This window comes from Buteo buteo, chromosome 4 (genome assembly GCF_964188355.1).
Source record: "Buteo buteo chromosome 4, bButBut1.hap1.1, whole genome shotgun sequence".
In the NCBI taxonomy this organism is placed as follows: domain Eukaryota; kingdom Metazoa; phylum Chordata; class Aves; order Accipitriformes; family Accipitridae; genus Buteo; species Buteo buteo.
In genome coordinates this window covers 1,689,760-1,713,444 of record NC_134174.1, presented here as the reverse complement: position 1 = coordinate 1,713,444, position 23,685 = coordinate 1,689,760, and the positions used below count along the sequence as shown (strand labels likewise).

The window sequence follows — 23,685 nt, the reverse complement described above, 5'->3', positions numbered from 1 at the left end:
TAAAATTCACCTATCAAGGCATATTCAGTTCTCTGAGCGTATGTCAGAAAATACCAAACAACAGTTCAGCCTTTTCCTGGGCTCAAAGATGTGAAACATCCTATATCAAAAGTTGGGAAGAGGGGGAAGGAGGGACCTTGCAGCGACTTCCTTTTGAGAAGTTGTGCCTCTCTCTGCTGATGAACTGGTGTTTCTTTAGTTCTCAAGTCAGGATGAGGAAGGAAGGAATACTACTTTAATGCTAATTTAAACACTTGTCCCAAGTCCCTGTGGCTCAGATAGCTATTGCTCAGAAGAACACCTTGGCTTTTGCTAGTGCCAGTATTGCATATTCAGCTTGCTCTAGTGAAATGGGTACAAGGCTGCCCTGGTAGAACTGTGTGCTGCAGCCAGGCTTTGGCGAAGCTCCTGAGATAGTCCCAGGGGTGTAGTGTCAGTGAGCAGCTCTGCTTGTTGAACTGAAAATCAGAGAAACAAGGGATGTGGTAAAAACTTGATGGTTAGAGCTTGTCTTTGGGTAACTGGCCATTAAAAAGAGATTACTGAAGGCATAATTACAGTGCTTAAATTCCCCTTTATGGGTGGAGAGCATCATTGCCTGTACTTCGGGGGATTACAGATCCTGCTCTCCTGCTGTATTTAGGCAAACTCCATTTTAAATTCTTCAGTTCTGACAAGCTAGCCAAGAATTAAAACACTTAGCAGAAGGGTATAATATAAACTGCTTGCACACAACTCAAAAAGCAGACCAGCATTCATCTTGGGAATATGTGCATTGACCCTTGGCTGCTAGTGGTCTTGTCTGCCTGTGGCAGGCAGCACAGCCTAGCAATGAAGGCAAGTAAGGACTCTTGGACTGACATAGGTGCTCTGCTTCCCCTCAGGTGCCCCTGTTGTCCCTTGAGCCCCCCTGGCTCTAAATACAGAGATAGGCTGGTCAAGAAGCAACGTGAGCACAGGGCTGGAAGAGCTGTCAGTGTCCTGTAACTCTGCTTAGGCTGACAGTTTTGTCCATGCCTCCCTGCAGGCTAATCTTTTCTGGTGCTCAAAGGATTTAACTGCATCAATGCAGCAGTTTGGCAGCCAAGGATGAGGGTGTTTATTAGTGCAGAGTGTTGGATCTGGAGATAAAAATTGAAGTTTCTTCCTGCCCCCAAAGCCTGACTCAAGCAGCAAGAACTGAGCTGCAGCAGCTCAGAAGGAGTTGATGAAGTTCAGATAGGCATTCAGGAAGCCTGTCGGATCCTCCAGCTGTGGATAGTGGCTAATGTGGTCGTCCAGCACAGACACTGTGGACATGGGAAGCACCTTCCTGTTGGAAGAATGCAGCAAGGCTTAAGCACAGGAACTGCAGCTCGGTCTGCAGCCAAGGAGGAGGACGGTACGCTCTTGCATAGTTGGGATTCTGCCCATAACATGGTTTTGGGACAAAAAAAGCCTGTAGCAGTTACAGTGGACCACTCTTCCAAGTGCTGGATTTACTTCAGGTTAGTTTGGAGGAGAAGACTACCTCAGTCAACAAATCTTGCCTCTGTCTGATGTGGTTTTAAAATGCATGCTGGATTTGACTGAGGCTTGTAACTTTGATGTCTAAAATGGGGAAGCAATTTCCAAATGGCAGAAGGCTCCAACTGAATCACCTGGCTGTGCAGGTTACAGGTGAGAATTAAAAACAGCCTCCGTGAAAAGGGAATGGGTGGAAAAGTCTGAGAAAAAATCTCCCTCAAAATGAAACCCCAGTTGCGTATTCCCGCTTTGTGGCGGTATTGTCTTACTTGTAAAGCTGAAGAAACTCTGGGTGGGGATTCACAGGGTCCAGGGGCCCATAGATTAGATGCACTGCAAGAGAGCACAGACAGAGCTTTTATACCCAAGCACATCCCTAAACTAAGCCAAGGAGACCTGTCGCAGATACGTTCTCCCCTTGCATGGAGCTTGGGAAGCTTTCAGCAGAGCACTGAGCAAACCAGCTGCCGAAAGAGCTCTTGCTTCTCTGCCCTGGGGTCAAGTTCAGCCTCCCAACCTCCTCCTGCAAACAGCAAACCTTTCCTTGAGTGGCTGCAACTTCTCTTGAGCTGGAAAAGCACCTCAGCTTCCCTGAGGCAGCAGCTGGAGAAACCGGAGGCTGTGAACCAGCCTCTAAAGGAAAGTTAAAGTTACCTCTGCTCAGTGGAACAAACTCTTTTTCCTCTTACCTTAACAAGCTCACAGCTCTCCACTGTAACCCAACCTTAAACTGGAGCAGGGAGTTTTGTGACACTTTGTGATGCTACTCCCTGCACAAACCGGATTTGACCCACATCATCTTCATCAGAATAACAAGAGGCTCCAGCGATTAGTGGAAGGAGCCAGCACCAGTGCCTGCAGGCAAGGAGGGCGATTCCCAACATCCTGACCAGTAAATCAAAGAAAACAGATTCCTACTCACATGGGACAGAGGTGGACATCAAAGCGCCAACCCAGCGGTCTCTGTGCTTCTTTCTCTGGTTTATGTACTGCAAAATACTGAAGAGAAACCTGTTGTTACACGGCAGACGGTGCCTCCAGGTGTTGCACAGCCTGGAAATTGCCCTCAGGGCAATGTACACCTGTGCAACGAGACCAAAGTGGAATCTGCATCTCCCACTGGCCACCTCCTTGGGGTGGCAGCAACACGAAATCAGTCTGCTGACCATCCCCAGCTTAGTGACTTGCCTAAAGTGTTTTTGGTTTTTTGTTTTTTGGTTTTTTATTTAGACAGCAAATAAAAGTGCAGATGAGTTTGGGACACTGACTCTGGGTCTTGCCCCTGCCAGTTCCATGCCCTAAGGGCAGGGTCCAGTGCAGAGTCCTGCTGGAAGATAATCTAAGTTCATTTATGAAGGGAGAAACAGCCTGCAGTCTGGGGAGAAGGGAGGGTAAGGTTTGAATCCTTCCCAGCTGAGATGGAAGAAAATTTGGGTCCTCTGCTCCCAGTCAAATGCCACCGGGTTGTAAAAGGGGCTGAACCATCGCAACCTTTGTGCCAGGTGGTGCAGTAAGTCACAGCGGGCTGCAGGCAGCTGGCAAACAAGCCCCGAAAAGTTGGTTACCCCCAAGCCCCCTTAACAAACTCCGTGCTGCTTCGCTTGGGCAGCGGGGCAAAAGGTGTGTTTACAGTCAGATCCTACAAAATGTCGGGGTGGAAATCAGTCTGCTGAAAGCCAACACAGAGGCAGCACTGTCTAAGCACTCCCATGCACGGTTCACGGGCATTGCAGCAGCTCTGAAACCATTTCACTGCCCCACAGAGGAGGAAGAGGAGTCAGTGCTGAACCACTGAGTGTGGAGGAATGCAGGAGAAGATAAGTTGCGCTGGTCCGGTTTTACAGTGAATATCCGAACTGCTAACTGCTCCTCAGCCTGTCTTGTCACCCCAGCCAGCAACTTGGGGTGATTCCTTGCTTCAGCACAGCTCTCGGGCTGAGGCTCACAATTTAAACATCAGGTTCGAGTCAGTTGGGTTATAAAAAGCCTTCCAAGGACGGGAAGCTACACTAAGTAAACGTACCGATACTCTGACACACGACATTTTAGGGGCTGGAGATATTTTGGCACTGAGCTTCCCATCACAGCTGTGCTGCCGACAAAGGTGATATTGCAAAAATTTGCCACGGCAGGACTTGCCAAGTGGGCAGTGCATCAGCCAATATATCCATTGCTGGGCTTGGGCGAGTATCCCTCGTTACTAGAGGCAATTAGCGAGCATCCTTGGAGAGGCTGAGCTATTTGGTCCCTACTGTGATTTGTCTGGAGATTGTCCCCAGAGGGAGGAGAGAGGAGTTTGCTTGCTGGGAGAGAAGGACACACACAGGCCCTGCTCAATGAGGGTACCGAACTCACAGCCACCAGCCTGAGGTCCTTCCAAAAGTCCCAAACTGGAGGAAACCAGGTGTAGCTCCAGTTTTTAACAAAACCCCATAAATTCAAGCCCCTAACTTCCAAAGAAGGAAAAAACCCCACATTGTACATCTCCAGTGTTGTCCTTCTCCCACCGTGTGCAGGCTCAGGTCCTCCTGACTCCAGACTTCATTTACCTGCCTTGCATCATCCCAGCAAGAATTCCTGCTCCTACATGACATCCCAGCTCTCTTTTGGGGTGCAGTGATGATCCCCAGGCCCCAACAGAAGCAGCTGGAGGCTCTGGGGAGCCAGCATCCAGGGACCTGGCTGAGCTCTGGTAACCTCCGAGCTACTGCATGGCTCTGCCTGCAGACGGAGGGACGTCGTGGGCATAAAACTAAGTTCGTTCAGCAATTAACAGAGATGTACCTGTCAACAACGAGATTGCCATCGTTGGTCCGCACTGCTGTCCACATATCCCAGTATTCTGCCTGCGAAGGCTGTGTGTAGGGTCCGAAGACTGCCCCAAGCCTGGAAAAAAAGAGTTCAGAGCAGCACGGCAGCAGCCGTGTTAGCATACAACTCAAAAACTAGCTGAGGGCAAAAAACAGTCAAGCACTTCCAGCTCCCACTGCGAAACGTGGGTGCAAGCGCAGCACTGCAAGCTGTCCCCCAAACGCACCCAGTGTTGGACTTAGTGGCCAGCCTAAAGGGCTTTTTGGAAAAAAAGAGGGTTTGCAACATCTGATAAAAATATATATCTGATTGCGCACCGTATGCAGAGCATGGTTAGGGTTTTCATTGCCTCTGTAACGTGCACAAGTCCAATACTCATGGGAGAGAAGGATTTCAGCGTACAGTAAAAAGCCGTGTGGTTTATTATTAGGCTGAAGTGCTTTGCCAGTCTGGAGAGGGAATGGCCCAGAGGACCAAGGTCATTCAAATCCAGGGGCAAATCTCTCCTGGGACAGTGCCGGGGGTTCTGCTCACCTGCCAAATACCTGCTACGCTAATTCCTATGTTGGCCCCCTCCCCGCTTGGCTCAAAACCCCTGTAGGGACTGTATCAAGCAGCACAGAGACCCAACTCACCCTCTGGAGAAGAAAAAGAAGTTCATCAGCCGTGTGATGACGGGGGACAGTAAACCCCCATCCTTGAGGATCTTGGGCAGAAGGAAAAAAGGAGACAGCACTACTCAGTATCGTACAAATGGGTAAATCCTGCCTCCTTGGAGGGCTTTTTCCCCCAGCTCAGTATTACAGCAGTTTCCCAGCTCAGCCCCAACCCTCGAGATGTACGTGAGCTCTCGGCAGTGAGACATCAGTGCTTCAAGGGGCGATTAGCTGGGACATTCGGATGTGACGAGCCGCATCCTGACAGCCCCTGCTTCTCCTCACCACCTCTAATGATGCCCATGAGCAGCTCAGGTGCCATTACCAAAGCAGGAAAAGCAGCAGGCATCTGAGCCAGGTAAAACCCCAAACTCACAGTCAGACTTCTGCTTGAGGGGCGATACAGTACAACTAGAGGGGGTAGCAGCTCACCTTCTGGATGAACCGGGGGTAGTGCGTTTCGGGGAAAATCCCTGGAAGGACGTCAGAGAACAGAGTTGTAACGTTACAAGTGTTTTGCTCTGCATCTCCCAGTCTCTCCCCTTCTTTATGGTGCCACGAAAGGTGGCACAGGCAGCCTGAGGACTAACACTCCTGGTTAATTACAGCACCTTAATTGCAATTTGCTTGGGGTTTGGGTGGTGCTTTCCCTCGGGTGATGGAGGCGGGAAGGCCATCCTGTCCCATGGATTCCCATCCCTCCCAGCCCACCCATCCCACCATGCCAGGCAAACCTTACCGCCATTGGATAAACATAGGCTGTTGATCAAGATGCTTCCAGTTTTATTGTGCTCATACCTGGAGGACAGAAGAGAAGGTGAAATGCCACTAGACCTTCTACAGGCTCCAAGAAGTGACCAACCAGCAGGTCAAATTAACAGTGTCAGATCATCTCTGTTCCCCTGCTGTCCCTGGCTAGATAAGAAGGAGCTCAGGAAGAAAGTTAAACATCCTAGCAGCTGAGATTTCATGGATGGGAGCCTCAGATCTGCCCACCATGGATGTGCCCTGAGACCTCCCAGCCTTCATTACAGCTGTAGGTACAGGGAAAACAGGGTTGTGCACTACATCCTCCCATTTATCTGCTGGAAAGCATCTTGGTGGGGACAGTAAAGAGCAGCCAGAGCATCAGTGGTTGCAGTGACCTGTGCAGCAGCTCCTGTGCGACCGTATCCCCGTAATCGTGGGACAGGAGATTAATCCTCTGGTGGTGGAGGCCAAGGTGACGCACCAGCCCCTCGACAATGCTGGCTTGCTCGAAGATGGAGTAGCGGTGGGGCCTCTGCGAAGCAAAGCAAGAGAGGAGCCACAGTGAGAGCCTGACCCACCATGAGCCCACAAACTCCAGAATAAACACCCAAATGGAGGAATATGGGGTGGAAACCAGCAGTTTGCGACCCCAGACAGAGCAGTCGGGATGTCCTGGGCTGGCAGCTACATCAACAAGCCCACGGGAGCACTGCCCATGCCCCAAAGGGGTCAAGGTGTGCTTTGGAGTCACATCAAACCCAAGTAAAGGCAAGATGGTGGCAGAGCTGATCTCCACCACACACCTTCCCCACCCTTTTCGCTATTACAATGTCTTATTCCTTTTCCAGATGTAAATGGGAGAAGAAACTGCACTGCAAATGCCAGTTTTCTGGGGATGCTGGCATGGCAGAACAACCGCTGGGCCAAAAGCAACTGCAAAAATCCTCTTCCCAGGCTACTTACAGGCTTGTCACTGAAACCGAATCCTACGAAATCCAGAGCAATCACCCGGTGAAACCGCTGGGTCAGCCCTTCCCAGATCTGGAAAGAGGAGAAATGCATTAAAAAAAAAAAAAAAAAAAAAAAAGGCTGATGGGAGCAGAGAGAGGAAAACTCTACGGCAATGCGCAGCTATAGACAGCCATGCTCCCCTCCAGTCCCCCAGACAGCACCTTCCAGCTCTGAGAAAACTGCAGGAGGTTGAAATTTCCCAATAAACAGCAAGACCATCTCCCAAAAAAGCCAAGAAATAGTTGTGGGTCTTTTCCTCCTGCTGTGGGCTGAAGTGTGGGAAAGGGTGATGTGAAAAGGGCTTGGGTCCCATGCAAGGTGTTGAGAGAGGAACAGGGCTGATATCCTGGAGCCCGGTGGTATCCCCAGGAGAAACTCCTCTGGAGCATCGCCCCCCCTAGGCTGACGCACCACCTGTGTCCTTCTGCTCATCCCCAGCAGGGAGAAACTGCAGGGTTTGCTGTCGACATCCAACTCCCCGTATGCTCACTCCCCTCACCTTGCACCAGTCGTAGCTAGAGGTTGGGAAGCCATGCAGGAGGATGACGATGTCGGAGCTGCCGACGGCGCCGTATGAATCTGGGAAGGGAACAGAGCACCTCAGGGTCAGCTTTTTTCTCCCCCAATTTTCTCCCCTGTAAGACAGTCATTGCCTTTCGCCCTGCTGGGAGCCCAACCTCTCCCTCTGCTACCCCAAAACCAAGCATGGGTTTGACTGGCACAGCAGCTTCCCGGTGCCAGCGTGGTTTCGCAAACCCACCCAGACGAGCCACTGTGACCACTGGCATCAGCTACTTGATGCAAACCAGGGTTTTACTTAGCACAAATTAATTGCAGCTGCCCCTAAGTTGCTATAGTGGCTAACAACTGCTCCAGCAAAAAGGTTTTTCAGTATCTTTTTTCCTTGCTGTGACCCGTCAGAGGCTCTTGGGATCCTTCCCCGCCAACAGCAAGGTATTGCCGCTGCTGCACAAAACCCAACCTTGGTGGCTTCACCCAATTAAAAACTTTTGATAACGAACAGCCACATCGTTCCTGGATCCATGCGGCGGCTCCCCCTAAAGCCATTACGTTTTGGGAGGGATTTTCCGTCTCCCTGCCTGGCCTTGGGGACGTCCCCGGGACCACCGAGGGGAGCAGAGTCCCCAGCCCCACTCCCCACCAGGGACGGACAAGATGTCCCCAGGGCTCGGCGCAGCCCCGTCACCTCTGTAGAAGATGTTCTGCTCCTTGTAGGTGAAGTAGCCTCCGGAGGACCTCCAGGAGAGGAGAGCTGGGGAGAGCTTGGGGGGTGGGATGTGCAGGTAGACGGCGAGGAGGGGGACGCTCAGCAGCCCCACCTGCACCCACCACTCCTTCATCCTGCCGCAGAGAGCAAGGCGCCTGTCTACTGGGATTTACCCCGTAACTCCCACATCCCCCTAACCCACCGCCATGTCCCCATAACCCCCACAGCTCCCTAACCCACCTCCGAGTCCCCAAAACCCCCCGCATCCCCACAACCCAACCCCACGTCCCCATAACCCACCTCCGAGTCCCCCAAACCCCCCACGTCCCCATAACCCACCTCCAAGTCCCCAAAACCCCCCACGTCCCCATAACCCACCTCCAAGTCCCCAAAACTCCCCACGTCCCCACAACCGAACCCCACGTCCCCATAACCCACCTCCGAGTGCCCCAAACCCCCCACGTCCCCATAACCCACCTCCAAGTCCCCAAAACCCCCCATGTCCCCACACCTTACGCGTCCCTGTGGTGGCAGGTCCGTGACAGAAAGCGGTCTCTGCAGTAGAGGTTAGGGGGTCTGAGGGGGGGAACGTGGGCCCCATTAAGGGTCTGAGGGATGGATGTGGCCCCCCATAAGGGGTCTGAGGGGGAGCGTGGGCCCAATTTGAGGTCTGAGGGAGGACATGGGCCCCATTGGGGGTCTGAGGGATGGATGTAGCCCCCCATGAGGGGTCTGAGGGAGGACATGGGCCCCACTGGGGGTCGTAAGGGGGGGATGTGGGCCCCGTTGGGGGGCTGAGGGGGGGCACGTGAGCCCCACAAGGGGTTTAAGGGGGGGTGTGGCCCCGATCTGAAGGCCAAAGCCCCGCCCCACCACCACACCCCTCCATAAGCACCGCCCCACCACAAACGAGGCCACGCCCCCGTCAACAAACCCCGCCCCTTCAATCCCAGCCCCGCCCCTCAGGGCAGCACTTGTTCCCCCCCCGCAGGCCACGCCCCCCCTGCCGCGCGCCCCCTCCCCTGAGGGGGGGGTGTCAGGCCCCGCCCCCCCAGCGGCGGTGGGCGGAGCCTCCGCGCCTGGCGGGGCCGCGGGGCGGGGCGGGGGGACCGCGCGCGCCTCACCTGCCTCAGGTGCTTCGGCCGCGCGCCGGCACGGCGCTCTAACGGCGGGGGCTGGGGGGGGGCAGCTCCCCGCCCTGCGCATGCGCCGCCCGGACGCCCCGCCCTCCCCCGACAAAGCTTCCCGCGCGTCACGGGGCGTGTAACGGCGGCGTCCCCCGTTGCCGGGCGACGAGCGGGCGCTGTCAGCCGCTCGAGCCCCTAGGCGGCGCCTGATTGGCCGCCGGCGCCACGGGCGACCAATCGGAGAAGGGGTAATTGCGGGGTGGGACGCCAGAACCGGAGGGCGAGTGGGCAGGCGGGAGCGAGGGAAGACGGGGACGGCGGCGGGTCTGCTGAGGGAAGATGTCGAGCCGGAGGAGCGTCGGGGACCCGGAGGTGGCGTGAGGGGCTCTTCCCTTCGCCGTCAGCCTCCCACCCGCGGGCGGGGAGGCGGGGGGGACTCGGGGGTCCGGGCCGGGGAGCGGCGGCGGCCTCCTCCTCTTCCTCTCCTGAGGGGGGTCAGCCCTGGGTGGCCCATGGCACGCAGGGTCCCCAGCGGCCGGGGCGTCCCTGGGAGCTGCGGGATGTGGGGACCGATTCGGTGGGGTGTCCTGAGGGTAGGGGGACTCTCGGTGGCCTCAGTGGGCCGGTGCAGCTTCCAGAGGGGTAACTGGGGGCGGGGGGGAGGTTTCCTGGGGTCTCCAGAGCCGGGTGAGTGGGCGGGTGGAGAGGGAAAGGGAGAGAAGCTCACCTTTTGAGGCCTTAAAGCGGCGGTTTAAATCTTGGGGATTTAATATCGAGTTGGAGATTCAGAGGTGTGACCTTCTGCTGGAGAGCAGAGATGTCCGAGAGGATGCCTGTGGTCTCACTCCTCTTTTTGCTGTCTCTCAGACCTCTTCAAATTGCCTTTTCCATTAATGTTTTTTTGCCTTTAAAAAAAATACATGGCTGTATATTGACTTCCTCTTATCTTTTCCCTTTTAAAACAGTACTTAACCAGGCGCATCCCTCAGAATCCCAGATACCAACATATAAAAACCCGCCTCGATACCGGTAAGTGAAATCATTGTAGGGTAAAAACACCAAACGTGGATGTAGGAGTATACAAAACCATGCTGAATGTCTTAACTGCTTCTGTCCAGAGCTCCTTTACCCCAGATGCCATGCAGCTGTGGGTATATGTAAAAGATTTGCGCTCCTGCTGGTTGTGAACAGTCACAGTGACTTCCCCTCTCCAGTACAGAGGCTAGAGGGCACTGCCTGTTCCCAGAGGTGGTTGGCAGCCAGGGTACAGCTAGTCCTTCGACTGACTTGGCTATTTAGCTCAGCCTTCCTTGTGAGAGAAAAGCATGAGGAGGAAAATCGTGGTACTTTTGATTTATGGCTGCCTTGTATTGTCATGGCAAAAGAGGATCTACAACAAACACTTGTGATCATAGTCTGATCTTTGCCTTCAGAAAAAAAATGTAAGGCTTAATAGCGCTGAAGAAAATCACTAATAAAACATTAGTAACAAATTGATTTATTTTTTTTTGTTACAGGAAACAGTTTAACAAAATACACTGAGAAGTTGGAAGAGATCAAAAGAAGTAAGTATCTGGAGAGGAGCAGAGTGTAGCTTGTGGTGCGTTAGTTCAAAACTGAAAGAGCATGGAGGAGCAGGGGTTGACTCCCAGGCCCTCCATTTGCTTGGAAATCTCCACTCCAATGCTTCCCACAGCCATTTACAGGAATGAACTGTAGAAACAGGTAGGAGTAGGATACAAAGATGACTCTACCTTAATTCTTTGCTGGGCACCTTCTGCTTTGTCCTGTGCCTTATTTCTCTGTCTCTTACAGTGCTTCACAGATTTAACTTAAAAAACGAGGTGGGCAGGTGTAGGAGTCTTTCCAGATCCTTCTTTGTGCAATTTTTGTTATTGAATGGACAGGAGGAAGTCTCTGGACTAAGAAAACTAGACTAGACTCATCTGGGAAGACTCAGACTGCACTTCTAAGACTTTATTTCACTTTTAGGTAACAAAATGATTGAACTTGAGATCTCTTACCTTTGTATGATTTTAGCATACTTAGATTTCTATCAGAATACTCCAAGACAGGAAAAAGAGAAGCTCATTCCTGTGCAACTCATTGATTTCACCAGAATTAAACACTGATATTTTGAAGATGTCGGGTTGTTCAGGCTAATGAAAGCCTAACTGGTTTTTACATCAGTCTGTTTTCCCACTGAAAATAGGCTTTTTAAAAAATTTTTACTAATAAAGCTAACGTTTTACTACTTTATTTTCAGCTGCTGTCCAGATTATTTTCACATAGAGAGCCAGGAAAGCTATTAAACCCAAAAGCTGCACTTATTGTTGTAAAAGAAAAACCATCCCCATTAATGAGGATTAATTAGACTTATGAATGTTCAGTTTTAGTTCTTAGACCCACTTACTGTGTTTCTCTACAGTGGCAGTGTTCATATTATAAGGAGGTCGCTAAACTGTCACATGAATATATTTGTGCTCGGCTTTGTGCAAAATGGTCCTTTGTTGCTGGTTTTTTTTTGTTGGTGGTTTTTTTTTTTAAAACCATGGGTCTTTGGGTTATATCAAAAGAGAAGTGACCTTGCTTTCCAAAGATTTCAGTGCTTAATACTGGATTGCCATCGCTTTTTATCTGTGCTGAAAATCTTGTATGGGTCTAGTTGGTTTTCAATCTCTGCTGTGAATCTGATTTTGTTTCATGTAGGAGTTCTTTTGTTTAATCATGGTTCTGGAGTCCAGTAGAAACTTTCTCATTATATCAGTGCTGAATAGACACCTTGTGTTCCCAGGCAGTTTAGAAACTTCTACCCCTTGATTTCTCATGGATAGATGACACCGTTTGGACACAACTTTAAATACCCAGTACAGTCAACTCTCTGTCTCTTGTGTAATGTGAGAGAGTGGGACTTAATACCCTGAGCCTGCTGTGGAATCAGAACATAAGAGAGCTGGAACCACGATGATTTGCCCTTTGGCGGATTGTCTTGAGGAGAGACACCAAGCCTCTTCCTTTTCTCTGGTGTTGCTTCACTCATTTCTGAAGCCCTGAGGAGCACCTCCTTGAATACACAATAATTACAGCTTCAGACCAGGTCACTGAAGCAAAAAATGTCAGAAAATTCGAATGGACCTTCCAGGACAGAACCGGGTATGTCGTGTTGCTTTTGTAGTCAGAAGCAGCACTTCTTCTGAACTTTCAGATAACTGCTGGGAGGCTTTTGGTGTTTCTTGTTGGTAGAAATAATTTTGGGTGATAAAGGCAAGATCTAGGTCAAAAAGGCTTGTTCTGGGATAAATAATCATTGCTCGAGGTGGGCAGAAACCATCCATCAGCCGTATTGCATGAGCACTGTGACAACGGTTCTGCTTTGTCAGTGTTTATATACATCCAGCACTTCATAAGCTTTGCTGCTTTTATTAGTCCTTCTAAATTAAGTTTATTTCTTGCTCCTCACTTGACTGAGGGCTCTTTTTGTCCATGGCTGGGGAGTTTTAATCATTTGGACGTGGGCTACATGTGGGTTTCGTCAGGCAGATGAAATGGGCTGTATAAAAGATAATTGTTGCTGTTATTTTTGAGTTAAAGGGAGGCTTTAGCAACCTGAACTTGAGGCTTGAAACCAGGTGGTTTTGCAAGAACTGCGAGGGTCGTTTTCAAGTTAATTGACGTTCTGAAATCTAGTTTATGCACAGGTCTTGTACTTCAGACTCGTGGTTTGAAATGCATAGTGCACACTGCAGTGCACTGGGATATTTTGGATGGGCTTCTTTTTTCTAAGACAAGTTGCTGAGTAGCAAGTAGGCACTTGCTTTGCAGCCTAGTAACAATTATATAGGGTAGGCCGTTGAATTTGGGAACTCTGCTCACTCTGAATGCTGAAAATTAATTGGCCTACCTCTCTAGGAAGCATATTTAAGAGGGAAGGGATAGGAATAAAAAAAACCCCAGAGATGAAAACTCACAATTTCTCTTTTTGTGTCTGTACTGCAACCATAATGTGCCCGCAGGCTGTGTACGCAGAGAATCTTGTCCGAGTAGAACATCTGTCAGGAAGCGCGTGATCACCACTTGTATTGGGAAGAGATCTCGGCCTCCAGCGTTCGCGTGGCTCCTTCTCTAAACACATGTCAGCTTGAGAGTTTCCATAAGCTAATTTTGCAGTAATTTTTTGTGTGGTGGTTACAGGAGTATGGATTGGAGCCCTTCCCCCTTCTCCCCCATCTTCCCTTGCTTAAGCTAATGGAGCATTCAGCAGATGGTTTCAGAGGATTTAGAATTGCTTAACTGGCTGGATTTGCTAAAGGTCCTGTACTCCATTGTTAGCCCTCTTAGCTGAACAGCTGGAGAGAGACCAGTTTGGAATATCCTCCAGTAGTTACTAAAATTGTTAGAAAAATGCAAAGGATTTTTCTTTTTTTTTTTTTTTTTTTTTTTTAATAAAAATCTGCTACTTCAGAGGTGGAGCCTAGTACGGGAGGAGAAGGAAAAGAAAGGAGGAGCAATTTTATTTTTCGAGGGAGCTTAGATTCATTAGAGCATGGCTTCAAGAGCTGCATGCAGAACTCTGTTATGACTGCAGTGCCTGACATGGGAGGAATTTTGTTCATCTTCTTTGCCTTTCCCTGCCAGTGCAGGATTGACTGTTTTGGATTTGTTGGGGTTTTTTTCCCCCTTTTTCTTCCCTCCTCTGCTATCTTCTTTCTAGCTGTAAATTTCCCAAAGGACGAGGCTTTCATTACTTCCCGTGGGAGGCTATTTCATATCAAGATGTTCCTACTGATACTCGTCTCAGCTTCTCTCTCCTACTACATACACCCTTTTGTTTCACACTAGAAGGCTTCTCTCTTCCTCGTGTTTACACATCTCGAGTATCTGTATGCAATCAGACTTCCATCCTTGTCATCACTTACTTAGCACTGTTAATCTCTGCTCTGGTTGTTTGCCAGTCGTTCCAACAGAACGCTCAGTTTTCTTGCTACTTAAACTTTGTCTTCAGGCTTAAGAGTCAATTAGTCCAGTTTCTCCATAGCAATTATGTGTGCTTCAAGCTGGTATCCACACTGATCTGCTGTTTGGTTTTCTGCGTTAAACGGCTTCTGTCAGTTATCCATTCCTTTAGATATCTGTATCAGCAAATTGTAGGAATTGGAATTTAATTGTCAGATAAAGTAAGAAAACCTGGAGCATTTTAATCTGTACGATTAAACATACATGTTTAGCTTAGTATTTGAAAAGACACAATCTGAGATATAGTGCCCCTATGCTCTGATTCTGCTGTAACTTTCACAAATTAAAAATTCAGGTAAATTAAATCTTTTGGTTTAAGAGGCTTTGCGACCATAGCAGGCTTCAGAAGAACAGCAGGCAAGGTCATAAATTCATGAAACTGCTTCTTTCCCCCAGCAAGAACAGAAAACACAAAGTAATACACATTTGAGTCTAAAAGCAACTAAATCTGCTTTCTCCCCTTCAATCATATCTGGACAAGATCTCTCTTTATAACTGGTATTACTTTTCACAAAGTCTTCAGGCTTGCTGCTCTGATCCTTCAGCGCAAGCTTAGCGCCCAGAAATCCTGCCTTGTTGGAGAAGAGAGTCTATGAGAATAGCTGGGACTAAGCCCATTACCTGGCATTTGCAAAAGCTGGGAATTAACTGAAAATTTACATTGTCCTCTTCTGTTTTGTTTTTGAAGATTACAGATATAAAAAGGATGAGCTGTTTAAAAGACTGAAAGTGACTACTTTTGCCCAGTTGGTATGTATAGTTCCCTCTCTGGCCTCTGAAAGTTGTTATCATTTATGAACAACATTTTTGCTTTGTCTAAAGCTTCCTACATAGTTATGTAGCCTTAGTGTGTAATTCTTCTGTATTGGCTTCTTCCTGCCCTCATAGATTTCCCTTAATAAAAGCAAACGATTCAGGCCAATTTTTTCAGAGTACTCAAATGCATTTAGTTGCAAATTGAAGTTTGTAGTGACTCTGTCTTTGAAATTTGTTCTCTATTTTTTGTCCATTAACTTAAGAGGATCTTTGAGCCTCTTACAAAAGAAAAGGGCTATGTAAAGTAGCATTCAAATCTGATCTCATAGAGCTTTGTGTCAAGCAGTCACAGCCTGAAGCCCTCCTTAATAGCAGGTTTAATTGCAGAAGGTGGGAAGGTTGTGACTTCAAGGCTTTCTGCATAGTTTTTTACTTAAAAGTAATGAATCAAAACATTAACAAATGGAAAATTTGACCAGTAAATAGAGAGCTGTGTGTTGCTTACATGTTAGTTCAAGAAAACTAGTAAAAACTAGAAAAAGACAAGCTGTCTTCAAAGGAGAGAAGGAAAGGGAAGGTTAAACTTGCAGATACTGAAGGAGTGGGTTTGTGCAGACTCATATCTTCAGTTCGCCTGGATGGTTAAGACCAGTCCTGTAACTCTCACTGGTGTAATGAACTGATTTAGTATGTGAATATCTCAGTTCTGCTCTCACAAACCAATTAACCATGTGTGATTTTAGCCAGTGTAGTGCATGCTCTGAAATGTTTCAGTTGCAGCCAGTGACTGAACTTCATAAATATCAGAAAACATTCTGGTATTTGATATTGCCAGCACCACATATCTGGCTTTTCTTTATTCTAAGGTTGAGTGTTCTTTTTTTTTTTTTGCTACAACTCTTTTTTAATAAAAGGACACACTTGCAGTAGAAGTTGCATTGAGTTAAATGTGTTTTGGCTTGAGGATTGTTTTTCCTTAAGCTGATCCCTGCTGTCTTTCATTGACACCGCTGCATGCGTATCAAGATATCATTGCTTGCTTTTGTTTCCTGCAGGTCATCCAGGTTGCCTCTCTATCTGATGAAACCTTAGAAGCGACAAATGAGGAGATCCACAAGCTGGAAGGTAACAATATTTATTGTAAGCACAAAGAGAGAGAGCTGTAGAACACTGTCATATGGTGAACTGTGTCCTGACAGACATAGCTGACTATTCAGCAAGTCAGGAGGAAAAAAAAATTAACCTGTGGCCTGCAGCCATTCCACTTTGGGAGCAGAAACACTTTTAAAACAGAAAGGCTTGCAAATAAAAAAGGCCTTGTTCTGCCAAGTTTATTGTAGTAACTCATTAGATATCATGCATCAAGAATTACATTTTTATTGAATTCTTAAAATGAGATCTTGAGCCCTTAAAAATCATATGGCACTTTTTATTATTTTTAATATGAGGCTCTCAGTAAGTTATCCTTATAAGAGGATGAAGATAAGGCTGTCTTTAAGAGACACACTTTCTTCTAAGAATAGAAACTGCGCTTAAAACCTGCTTATTTCCTGCAGCATTTTAACTCTTTGTACCCTGTTCTCTCCCCAAGATGGTGATTCTGCTGCTCCAGATGCAGATGCTGAAGGCACAGCAGGGACAAATGGGAAAGGAAGCCCAGATGGGACACCTAGTCCAGTCCTGTTCATAAACAACACAGGAGCTGGGGAATCCTATCGGTCCACATTGCAGAGGTGCCTGATAATAATACACAATTTTCTTCCTGTCTTAGCAGATAATTATTTTTATCCAGCTAGTTATTTTAAATTGCTGCTAAGTGGATTTATGTTGTATTTCTTATTAAAGCCTGATTTTGCAGGTCTGGGGATATGAGCAAGAGAGAGGGTTAGCAGGTTTTCCTGTCTGTATGAGTTTGGTTTGAGGCTGTAACCCAACACTGTTGCCACCTGATGATTGTCTAAACAGCTGACAAGGAAATATGTTTGTGGGATTTGATCCAGGTCCCTGGGTTCAAGAATCCATGTTATAAACTGCTCTGGTAAACTCAGGAATGTGCCTTTCTGATGATCTTAACAGATTGTCCCGTAATTGAGAATAAGAGTCCAGTTTCCTAACTCAATACATCACTAGTCAAGGTCAGAGATCCCAGGAAGACACTATAAGAGGAAGCTTTGTCTCAGCCCTTCTCTTGCTCTACCTGTGCAAATGTTAACAGAAGAGTTGGGACATTAGCCTGACAGGCTTGGTGGTTGTGTATCAAAGCCATCGATTTAGTGACCACCAAGGGTATCTGGAGGTTTCTGTTCATGTCCTGTATCCAATCTAGTGTTGAAATTGGAAACCTCTGCATAGCACTGCTAGTAGATGACTAACAGTTATTTAGTGTGTCTGACTTGCTGAGATCTTCGTGTTGGCAGCTTCTTAGAATTATTCTCCCTCACCTCAAAGTCACTTACAACATAAAACACCTGGACTTGACTGATCCAGAAGAGTACGGTATATTCACATAGCAGGGCTGTACTTTGTTTATTTTTTTTTATACTGATAAAAATAAAATCAGTCTCTTATGATGTACTGGAAAGCCTGAAATAGAATCTCTCCATTTTTAAGTGGTGTCTGGCTGTACTGGCATGTAAATGGGCTGTTGGAACAGTTGATGGAAAAGTGCTCTGACCTGCTGAAGAGGTATGGAAGTGTTCAGAGTGAGAGCTTGCACCATAACCTCCTCTTTCCTCTTGTAGTGTGATAAGTGGTGTTGGTGAACTGGATATAGAAAAGGGCACTCCAAAGAAAGTGGATGCTCAGGCTAAAGACCTGCCTTATCCCGACTGCCCCTTCCTGCTTTTGGACGTACGAGACCGAGATGCATACGACCAATGTCACATTGTTGGAGGTGAGGAGGCTAGAATCCCACAGCAGTCTAGTGTCAGTTGGTATCACATATTCCACTCGTTGTGTCATATTCTGGCTGGCTTCATTTTTTTCCCCCAAGGTAGATATCACTTGGGTGTAGAATGCTCTCGGCACTCATCCAGTACACCCATCTTCCCTGGAAAGGGATGAGGGGACCGAGCTGATGTTAATCCCTTATTCGGTGGGTTTTCAAGTCTGTTTACTCTAAGAAGCCTGCGTGAGTTGTATTCCAGGTTGTGTGATGGTTGGTGTTCAGCTGCTGTATAATTTTTTTCTTTTTCTTTTTGCCTCCTCTGCAGCTTACTCTTATCCTATTGCAACACTGTCTAGAACCATGAACCCGTATACAAATAGTATTCTGGAATATGTATCCTTTACATATAAAGTGCTGGAATAAAAAAAAAAAAAAAAAAAAAAAAAGGGAAATTGAGGGGATGTTGGTGGGTGCTTCCAAAGACAGTGGGAGCTATAGCAGTTGCTGTGAGCAGGACAATGCTTAACCAACAAAATCTGGGGATTTCAAGGAGGGTGGGAGGGCAAGTCCTTTACGCTGTCTGTGATTACCTGGTGTGGCTCCGCTGCCACCATCAGATGCTGGACTCTAGTTCCTCAAGGCTGTTACACGTCTTGACTCCAATGGGAGTGAGCTGCCTGACTTTGGCATTTCATGGGATTTTGGCTGCTGGAAGGCAAAGCTGTACTACTTGGGCACCTGTCCCCTGCTGTTGCTGGAGCACTGGGCTTCTTGAGGGACACATTGATCAAATCCTTTGGCTTCCTCTTAGCACCTTGATGGGGATTGGCTTTTCTCTGGAGGACAGAAAGAGGATTATTAGCTAGGATTAAGCTGATAATTTCCTGGGTTGTTAGCTTGTGAGGGCTGCAGGGGAGAGGGCAGGCTATAAATTAAGGTGCTTCTTGCTATTGCCTGTTACTAACCAATCTTCAGAACAGTGGTGGACGCTTGCTGCAGGGGCTGTACTCCAGTGGGGATTAGGCTGTGTCTTTCCAGCACCTGGCAAGCCCCAGCTACTAAGAAATCAGTTTTAAAGCACTGGTGAAGGGAAGGCATTCCTGTCTGATACTCACAAATCAAGAAGGGAGTGTCACAGTTCCCAGTCCAATTTGTTTGTCCCCCTTCTTTCTAAAAGATATTAACGATCACCTTAAACTTACAATCCTTAGCTCTTTTACCTATCAGAAAAATGCACACGGAAAAATTATCATCTTATATGACAATGATGAGAGGTTAGCCAGCCAGGCTGCGACAACCATGTGTGAGAGGGGCTTTGAGAACTTGTTTATGTTATCTGGAGGTAAGTGGGGATGGGCAGGACTCCCTGAGATCTCGAGTGGGTAAATTGAGAGCAGAGAGCAAGGGTTGCGTGAGCTGGAAATTGAAAAGAGCTAGATGTTCAGCTCTGTTGAGTGTTTTATTTGTGACCGGTAAAATCACTGATCCAATCTTAGCTGGTGGTCACTGATAACGTGATCTGTTATGTCTGCAGGCCTGAAGGTCCTTGCCCAGAAGATCCCAGAAGGTCTGGTCACCGGCTCGCTCCCCATGTCCTGCCAGCTGGCAGCTCCCACTGGATCTGCCCGAAAAAAGACCTCTCCCAAAATGCCACCTGCACTTGCTGAGAACAAATGGAGATTTTCTGCAGATGATCTAAAAAAAATAAAGTACTACCTAGAAGAGGAGCACATTCCTTCAGATACTGCCAGTAAGAGTCCAGGACAAATGCTGCAGCTGCTTTCTGTAGCTCTTGAGCCTGCCCTGCAGCAGTCCTCTGCTTTGCTGTATTCTCTCCATGAGATTGCTGGGAGAGGGAGAATTTTTTTCCAAACTGACTGAGAATATCCACCAAAACCTGTGCTATGCCAAAGCCAGAGAACTTAAATCTTACATAGTTACGCAATGGCAAAATCCTGGGCCTGCTGAGGGTGGGCATATACCATTCTGCCCACTATATTTAAATATCTTTAGGTTTTACTGGTGATTAGTAGGTTCTTCAAATTCTTAGGCCTGCACAGCTAGATAGAGACTTCCCAGAACCCTGCACTGAATTATTCATGGGCCTATATGTTTACAGGGAGAGCTGGAGAGCTAGTGATGGGCAACAGATCATTTGTGTGTCCTTGTGCTCCATCACGCACACAGCTTCTGATCTTTGGGGTTTTTTTTTCCACAGGCCGGCTTAGCCATGGTTCTTCAGGCCACAATTCCAAGGTGACAACTGTGAGGAGCAGCCCCAGTCTCCCCAGCACCGCTGGCAACATGGCACCCCTCACCACCCGCTCACTCAGCAGGAGCAGCCTCCAGAACAGGCCATGGAAATAAGCAGCAGTGTCTTCCTCCACTGAATAAATGAATGTCCAGATTCTGGGAACCCTGAGCAGTGCAGCCTGTTTGTCGTTTTAGGAATCTGCAGAGAAAAGCAGCGGTGGTGTATAAATGGCAGCTCGGGTAAGGCTGGGGGAGGTGGAATGTTTGATGTTTCATAGAAGCAGGAACAGTGTCGCTTTGGCAAGGCTGACCTTTAGGTGCAGTGTCAGGACAGAATTGATATAACTGATTTTGTAGGGGAGGGAGGAAACTGGTAGTAAAGCCTGTGACCAGTAGAAACGGTTCTGCGAAGCTTGTAGTTCGGATGAATGAATTTGTGTCTGTAACATACTCCTCCTGTGCTGTGCCTGTGCGAACAGGAGAACACATGTGAAGGTAAACAGGCCAGAAATCATCTGTGAGCAAAAACTTTGGTGTTTTGTAGCAGAGATACAGACATTCAGCAACTTGCCAAAACATTGGAGAGAGGATTCCGTAAGTGTTTGGGGTTTTTTAAATTTATACTAATGATCAGAAGTACTTGTAATAAAGTTGTTTTTTTAAATAATGCCCAGCATGGCACTGTAACCTGACAGTTGTGTTTACTCATGGACAGTTCATGATACAGTTCTGTATTTTTAAAGGTGAGCTGGAGGAGAAAATAACTGTTTTCTGTCTTTTCTCCCTTATTGTCTGAAATGTTTAGCTTCTAACTGCTTTTTCTGCTTTGTTCCTTGCCATGGTTACAGAGAGCTACTGTGTGGTGGTTTTGGTTCTAAATGAGAGTAAGTCTGCCAGATGTGCTGGTTTTTAGCTGACAAGTCTTAGGGCAAAACAATCTGCTGTGCCCCTCCTTTTGGTGTGCAGGCAGAGTGTCTCCTTAGTTCCACCGTGCGCCGGTAGCTTGCTCTTTTTCTGACCTGCCAGAACAGGTTGCTCGTCACTGGAACTGCAGAAAACTACAGCGTACATGGAGAAGCCAGTCACCCTTCTGCTGACAAGGCTGACTTCCCTAACCTCTTACAGGCAGCTGTGGGTTGAGGTTAGGAGGCACAATGTAATTTTGCTTTGTAAAATGCTTTTTGTGTTACTTGGAGGCAAACTGTATTCTTCAGTGGAGCAGCAAAGAGCTCTGCAGTTCCAGGGCCTGATAGAGGCTGGGCATTTATTCCCAGTTACACCCTTGCTGGTGTTTTTGGCATAGCTTCTTTAAGGTTAGGGTGGCTGAAGGGAAATTTTCTTCTGCCCTCTCACCAGGATCCCTAAAACCTAGCAGGGACGATTAATCTGGTAACTGAACAGGGCATGAAGACTTCATAGAAAATGAGTATCACAGCTTTCATCAAATCAAACTGACTGGCTGCTTCCACCATACCAGTATTGGTTGAGTGACCAGGAAATCATCTGAAACTACCCAGTGACAAAGCAGAGTTGCCTACTAGCGACATTTTAGGTGGTTACAGAGAGATCCTGCTCTCTAGCCTTTATCTACAGGATTGCTCAGCTTGGTCCAGCTTTGGCTTCCTGGTCTTGTGGGTTTTGTGCATGGCTTTTGGGGTTTCAGTGGGGAGGGGTCCCCCTTTTTAAAGTAGACAAGTAATCTTCAACAGACCCCAAAATTCACTGCTGGTGCAGATCATCAGGGGATAATTCTCGTGAAAGGGCAAGGCTAGAGAAATTGCACATAATTTCCAGTTTGGCAGTTAAGACTCAACATCCCTGAGCACATTTATCATGTTTATTGTGTCTCCATGTGTCTTAAATCGGAGAGGTGCTGATACAGGAACTGGCAGTCTCATTCTGGTGAGAGCCATAACCTCAGTCCTCTCCAGAGAAGAGTGAGGTGATCAGCACAAACCTCTGATGCCGTTTTGGGATCCCCCAGAGGGAGAATAAGGGGAGAAATAGAGGGTCATAGGGCAGAGCCAGCATTTAAAAATGTACTGAACAAAGTACTTCAAAGAGCTGAATGTCCTTGTATGTTCAAATATGCATCTATATTTTTATATGTAACAAAATCTGATTGCAGGGAGGTAACTTAAAGCTGCCAGCTTCCCAAAGAAGTCCTTGGATGCTTTCAGTTGTACAAACCAGCTCTAATTTGTACTAACTGTCCTTCCAATCCATCCACTAAGGATCACACATGTCCTGGGTTTCCACTGGGAGAGTGTGTGTGTATGTGTGTGTGTAAGTGTGTACTGTAAGAGTCGGGCTGGTGAGGTGTGAAGATAAAAATACTAATGGGTCTGGTCATGTCTTACTTCAGCCCATCCATAGGAAGCTGGATGCGTCTCACCATCTTACTAACTGCTCTACTTTCTTACCTTCCTACTTGATCACGCTTCTGGAAGCCACCTTCTTGTTTTAGTTGTAGGCTTATTTATTTTGGACAAAGTAGCTTGTCCTCCTAGGTCAGACTGGTTGGCTTTCCGTGGAATGGCAGCGTTGCTTTTTGAGAGAAAAGTGTTTACTTAAATGGTCTGAGCCCAAAGCAGGAGCTGCAGGGACCTGGTTCTTGTCCGCACTCTTCTTCACTCGCAGCCTTGGGAAGCTGGCTGACCTCTTGGGGCTTTAGTTACTGAGTGGCGATGATTTTAGGTGGCCTAATAAAATAACTAAAAGCTAAATAAAGCTTTCAAAGGAGTTTGGTATTGAAGCATTGCAGAAATACCACATTTAGCTTTGAACGTTGGGGTATAACGTGGCTCATGCTGCTGCATAGTCTGATCTTGATGTCCTGAGTCCGCTACTCCTTCCTGTACAGCACCTCTATTTTTATGTCATCATGAAATAAAAACATTGAATGAAGCAGTATGTCCTGCATAATTCAGTTGGTAGCTTGCCTAGGCCGGTTGCCTGAAAAATGATACTACCTGATTGATTTAGCTGCATGTGCACAAGAGAGGTAAGAGCCATTTATTATGTGCTTGAAAGACAAGGGACCAGTACAGCATGCCGGGTCACACCGGTGTGTGAGTAGGAGGTATTTCAGCTCTGTGAGCACTTGGAAGTGTATAAAATGCATTTGTCTGAAAATGGAGATGAGAATAGGCATCATGTGCATCTGCTTATGTCCTGATTTTGCTATCCAGCTGCGGGAGACAGATCTGAAATCCCTGGCTGCTCTACTCTGGGCTGCATGAAAACATCCTTCTGAAGCAGATGGACAAATCTAGTCCGAACTGTTTGAGGCCCTCCAAATTCAGGGCATCAAAGGAAGAACTGAATGTATTTTCCTGTCTTGATGGATTTATGTGTTTTTGGACTCTTGACTTCGTGTTGTTTGGAAGATAGAGTCAAACTCTATAGACTCTGGGAGTTTTAATTGTTTAATTTAATAAAAAGTAAATTATAACATATGGTTGAGTCCTTCTTTTCAGTTTGAGCTTTGAGAGCTAATGGAGAGCATGGAGCGGTGCCTGCAGAAGCTGGGATTGGGCAGGGGCTTGGCTCCCCCGGCCCATGGGATTGCAGTGAGTGAGGAGGGAACTTCCTACCAGTGCTGCAAATTGGTGTTCAACCCCAAAAATACACAAAATAAATTGAGCTAATAACCCCATTGCCTCATGTCCCAGAGCTGCCCTGGCC

The 23,685-nt window shown here is 47.5% G+C and overlaps 2 protein-coding genes across 4 annotated transcripts; one reads left to right on the top strand and one right to left on the bottom strand.

The window, feature by feature from the left end:
• Positions 1-1,025: 1,025 nt before the first annotated feature.
• MEST (mesoderm specific transcript) lies at positions 1,026-9,143 on the bottom strand. Of its 2 annotated transcripts, none has more exons than XM_075024549.1 (13): positions 9,087-9,143; positions 8,474-8,517; positions 7,942-8,096; positions 7,234-7,313; positions 6,687-6,764; positions 6,119-6,255; positions 5,713-5,771; positions 5,406-5,446; positions 4,953-5,023; positions 4,291-4,392; positions 2,429-2,505; positions 1,776-1,839; positions 1,026-1,312 (listed from the first exon to the last, which is right to left on the bottom strand). In XM_075024549.1, exons 3-13 carry the CDS (start codon positions 8,093-8,095, stop codon positions 1,195-1,197), a joined length of 981 nt encoding a protein of 326 aa, XP_074880650.1. In that variant the 5' UTR covers position 8,096; positions 8,474-8,517; positions 9,087-9,143; the 3' UTR covers positions 1,026-1,194. The 2 variants fall into 2 exon arrangements, with proteins under 2 accessions (XP_074880650.1, XP_074880651.1); XM_075024550.1 differs by having other exon boundaries at positions 8,479-8,538; positions 9,087-9,102.
• A 212-nt stretch (positions 9,144-9,355) lies between these two features.
• Positions 9,356-23,410, top strand: CEP41 (centrosomal protein 41). 2 transcript variants are annotated; one of them, XR_012649978.1, is made up of 12 exons: positions 9,356-9,461; positions 10,055-10,118; positions 10,607-10,654; positions 14,791-14,852; positions 15,914-15,983; positions 16,450-16,591; positions 17,600-17,751; positions 18,071-18,138; positions 18,973-19,087; positions 19,280-19,495; positions 19,964-20,238; positions 23,190-23,410. XR_012649978.1 is itself a non-coding variant. In XM_075024547.1 (11 exons), exons 1-11 carry the CDS (start codon positions 9,429-9,431, stop codon positions 20,110-20,112), a joined length of 1,119 nt encoding a protein of 372 aa, XP_074880648.1. In that variant the 5' UTR covers positions 9,356-9,428; the 3' UTR covers positions 20,113-20,665. The 2 variants fall into 2 exon arrangements, 1 of the variants encoding a protein (XP_074880648.1); XM_075024547.1 differs by lacking the exon at positions 23,190-23,410 and having other exon boundaries at positions 19,964-20,665.
• The last annotated feature ends 275 nt before the right edge of the window (positions 23,411-23,685 follow it).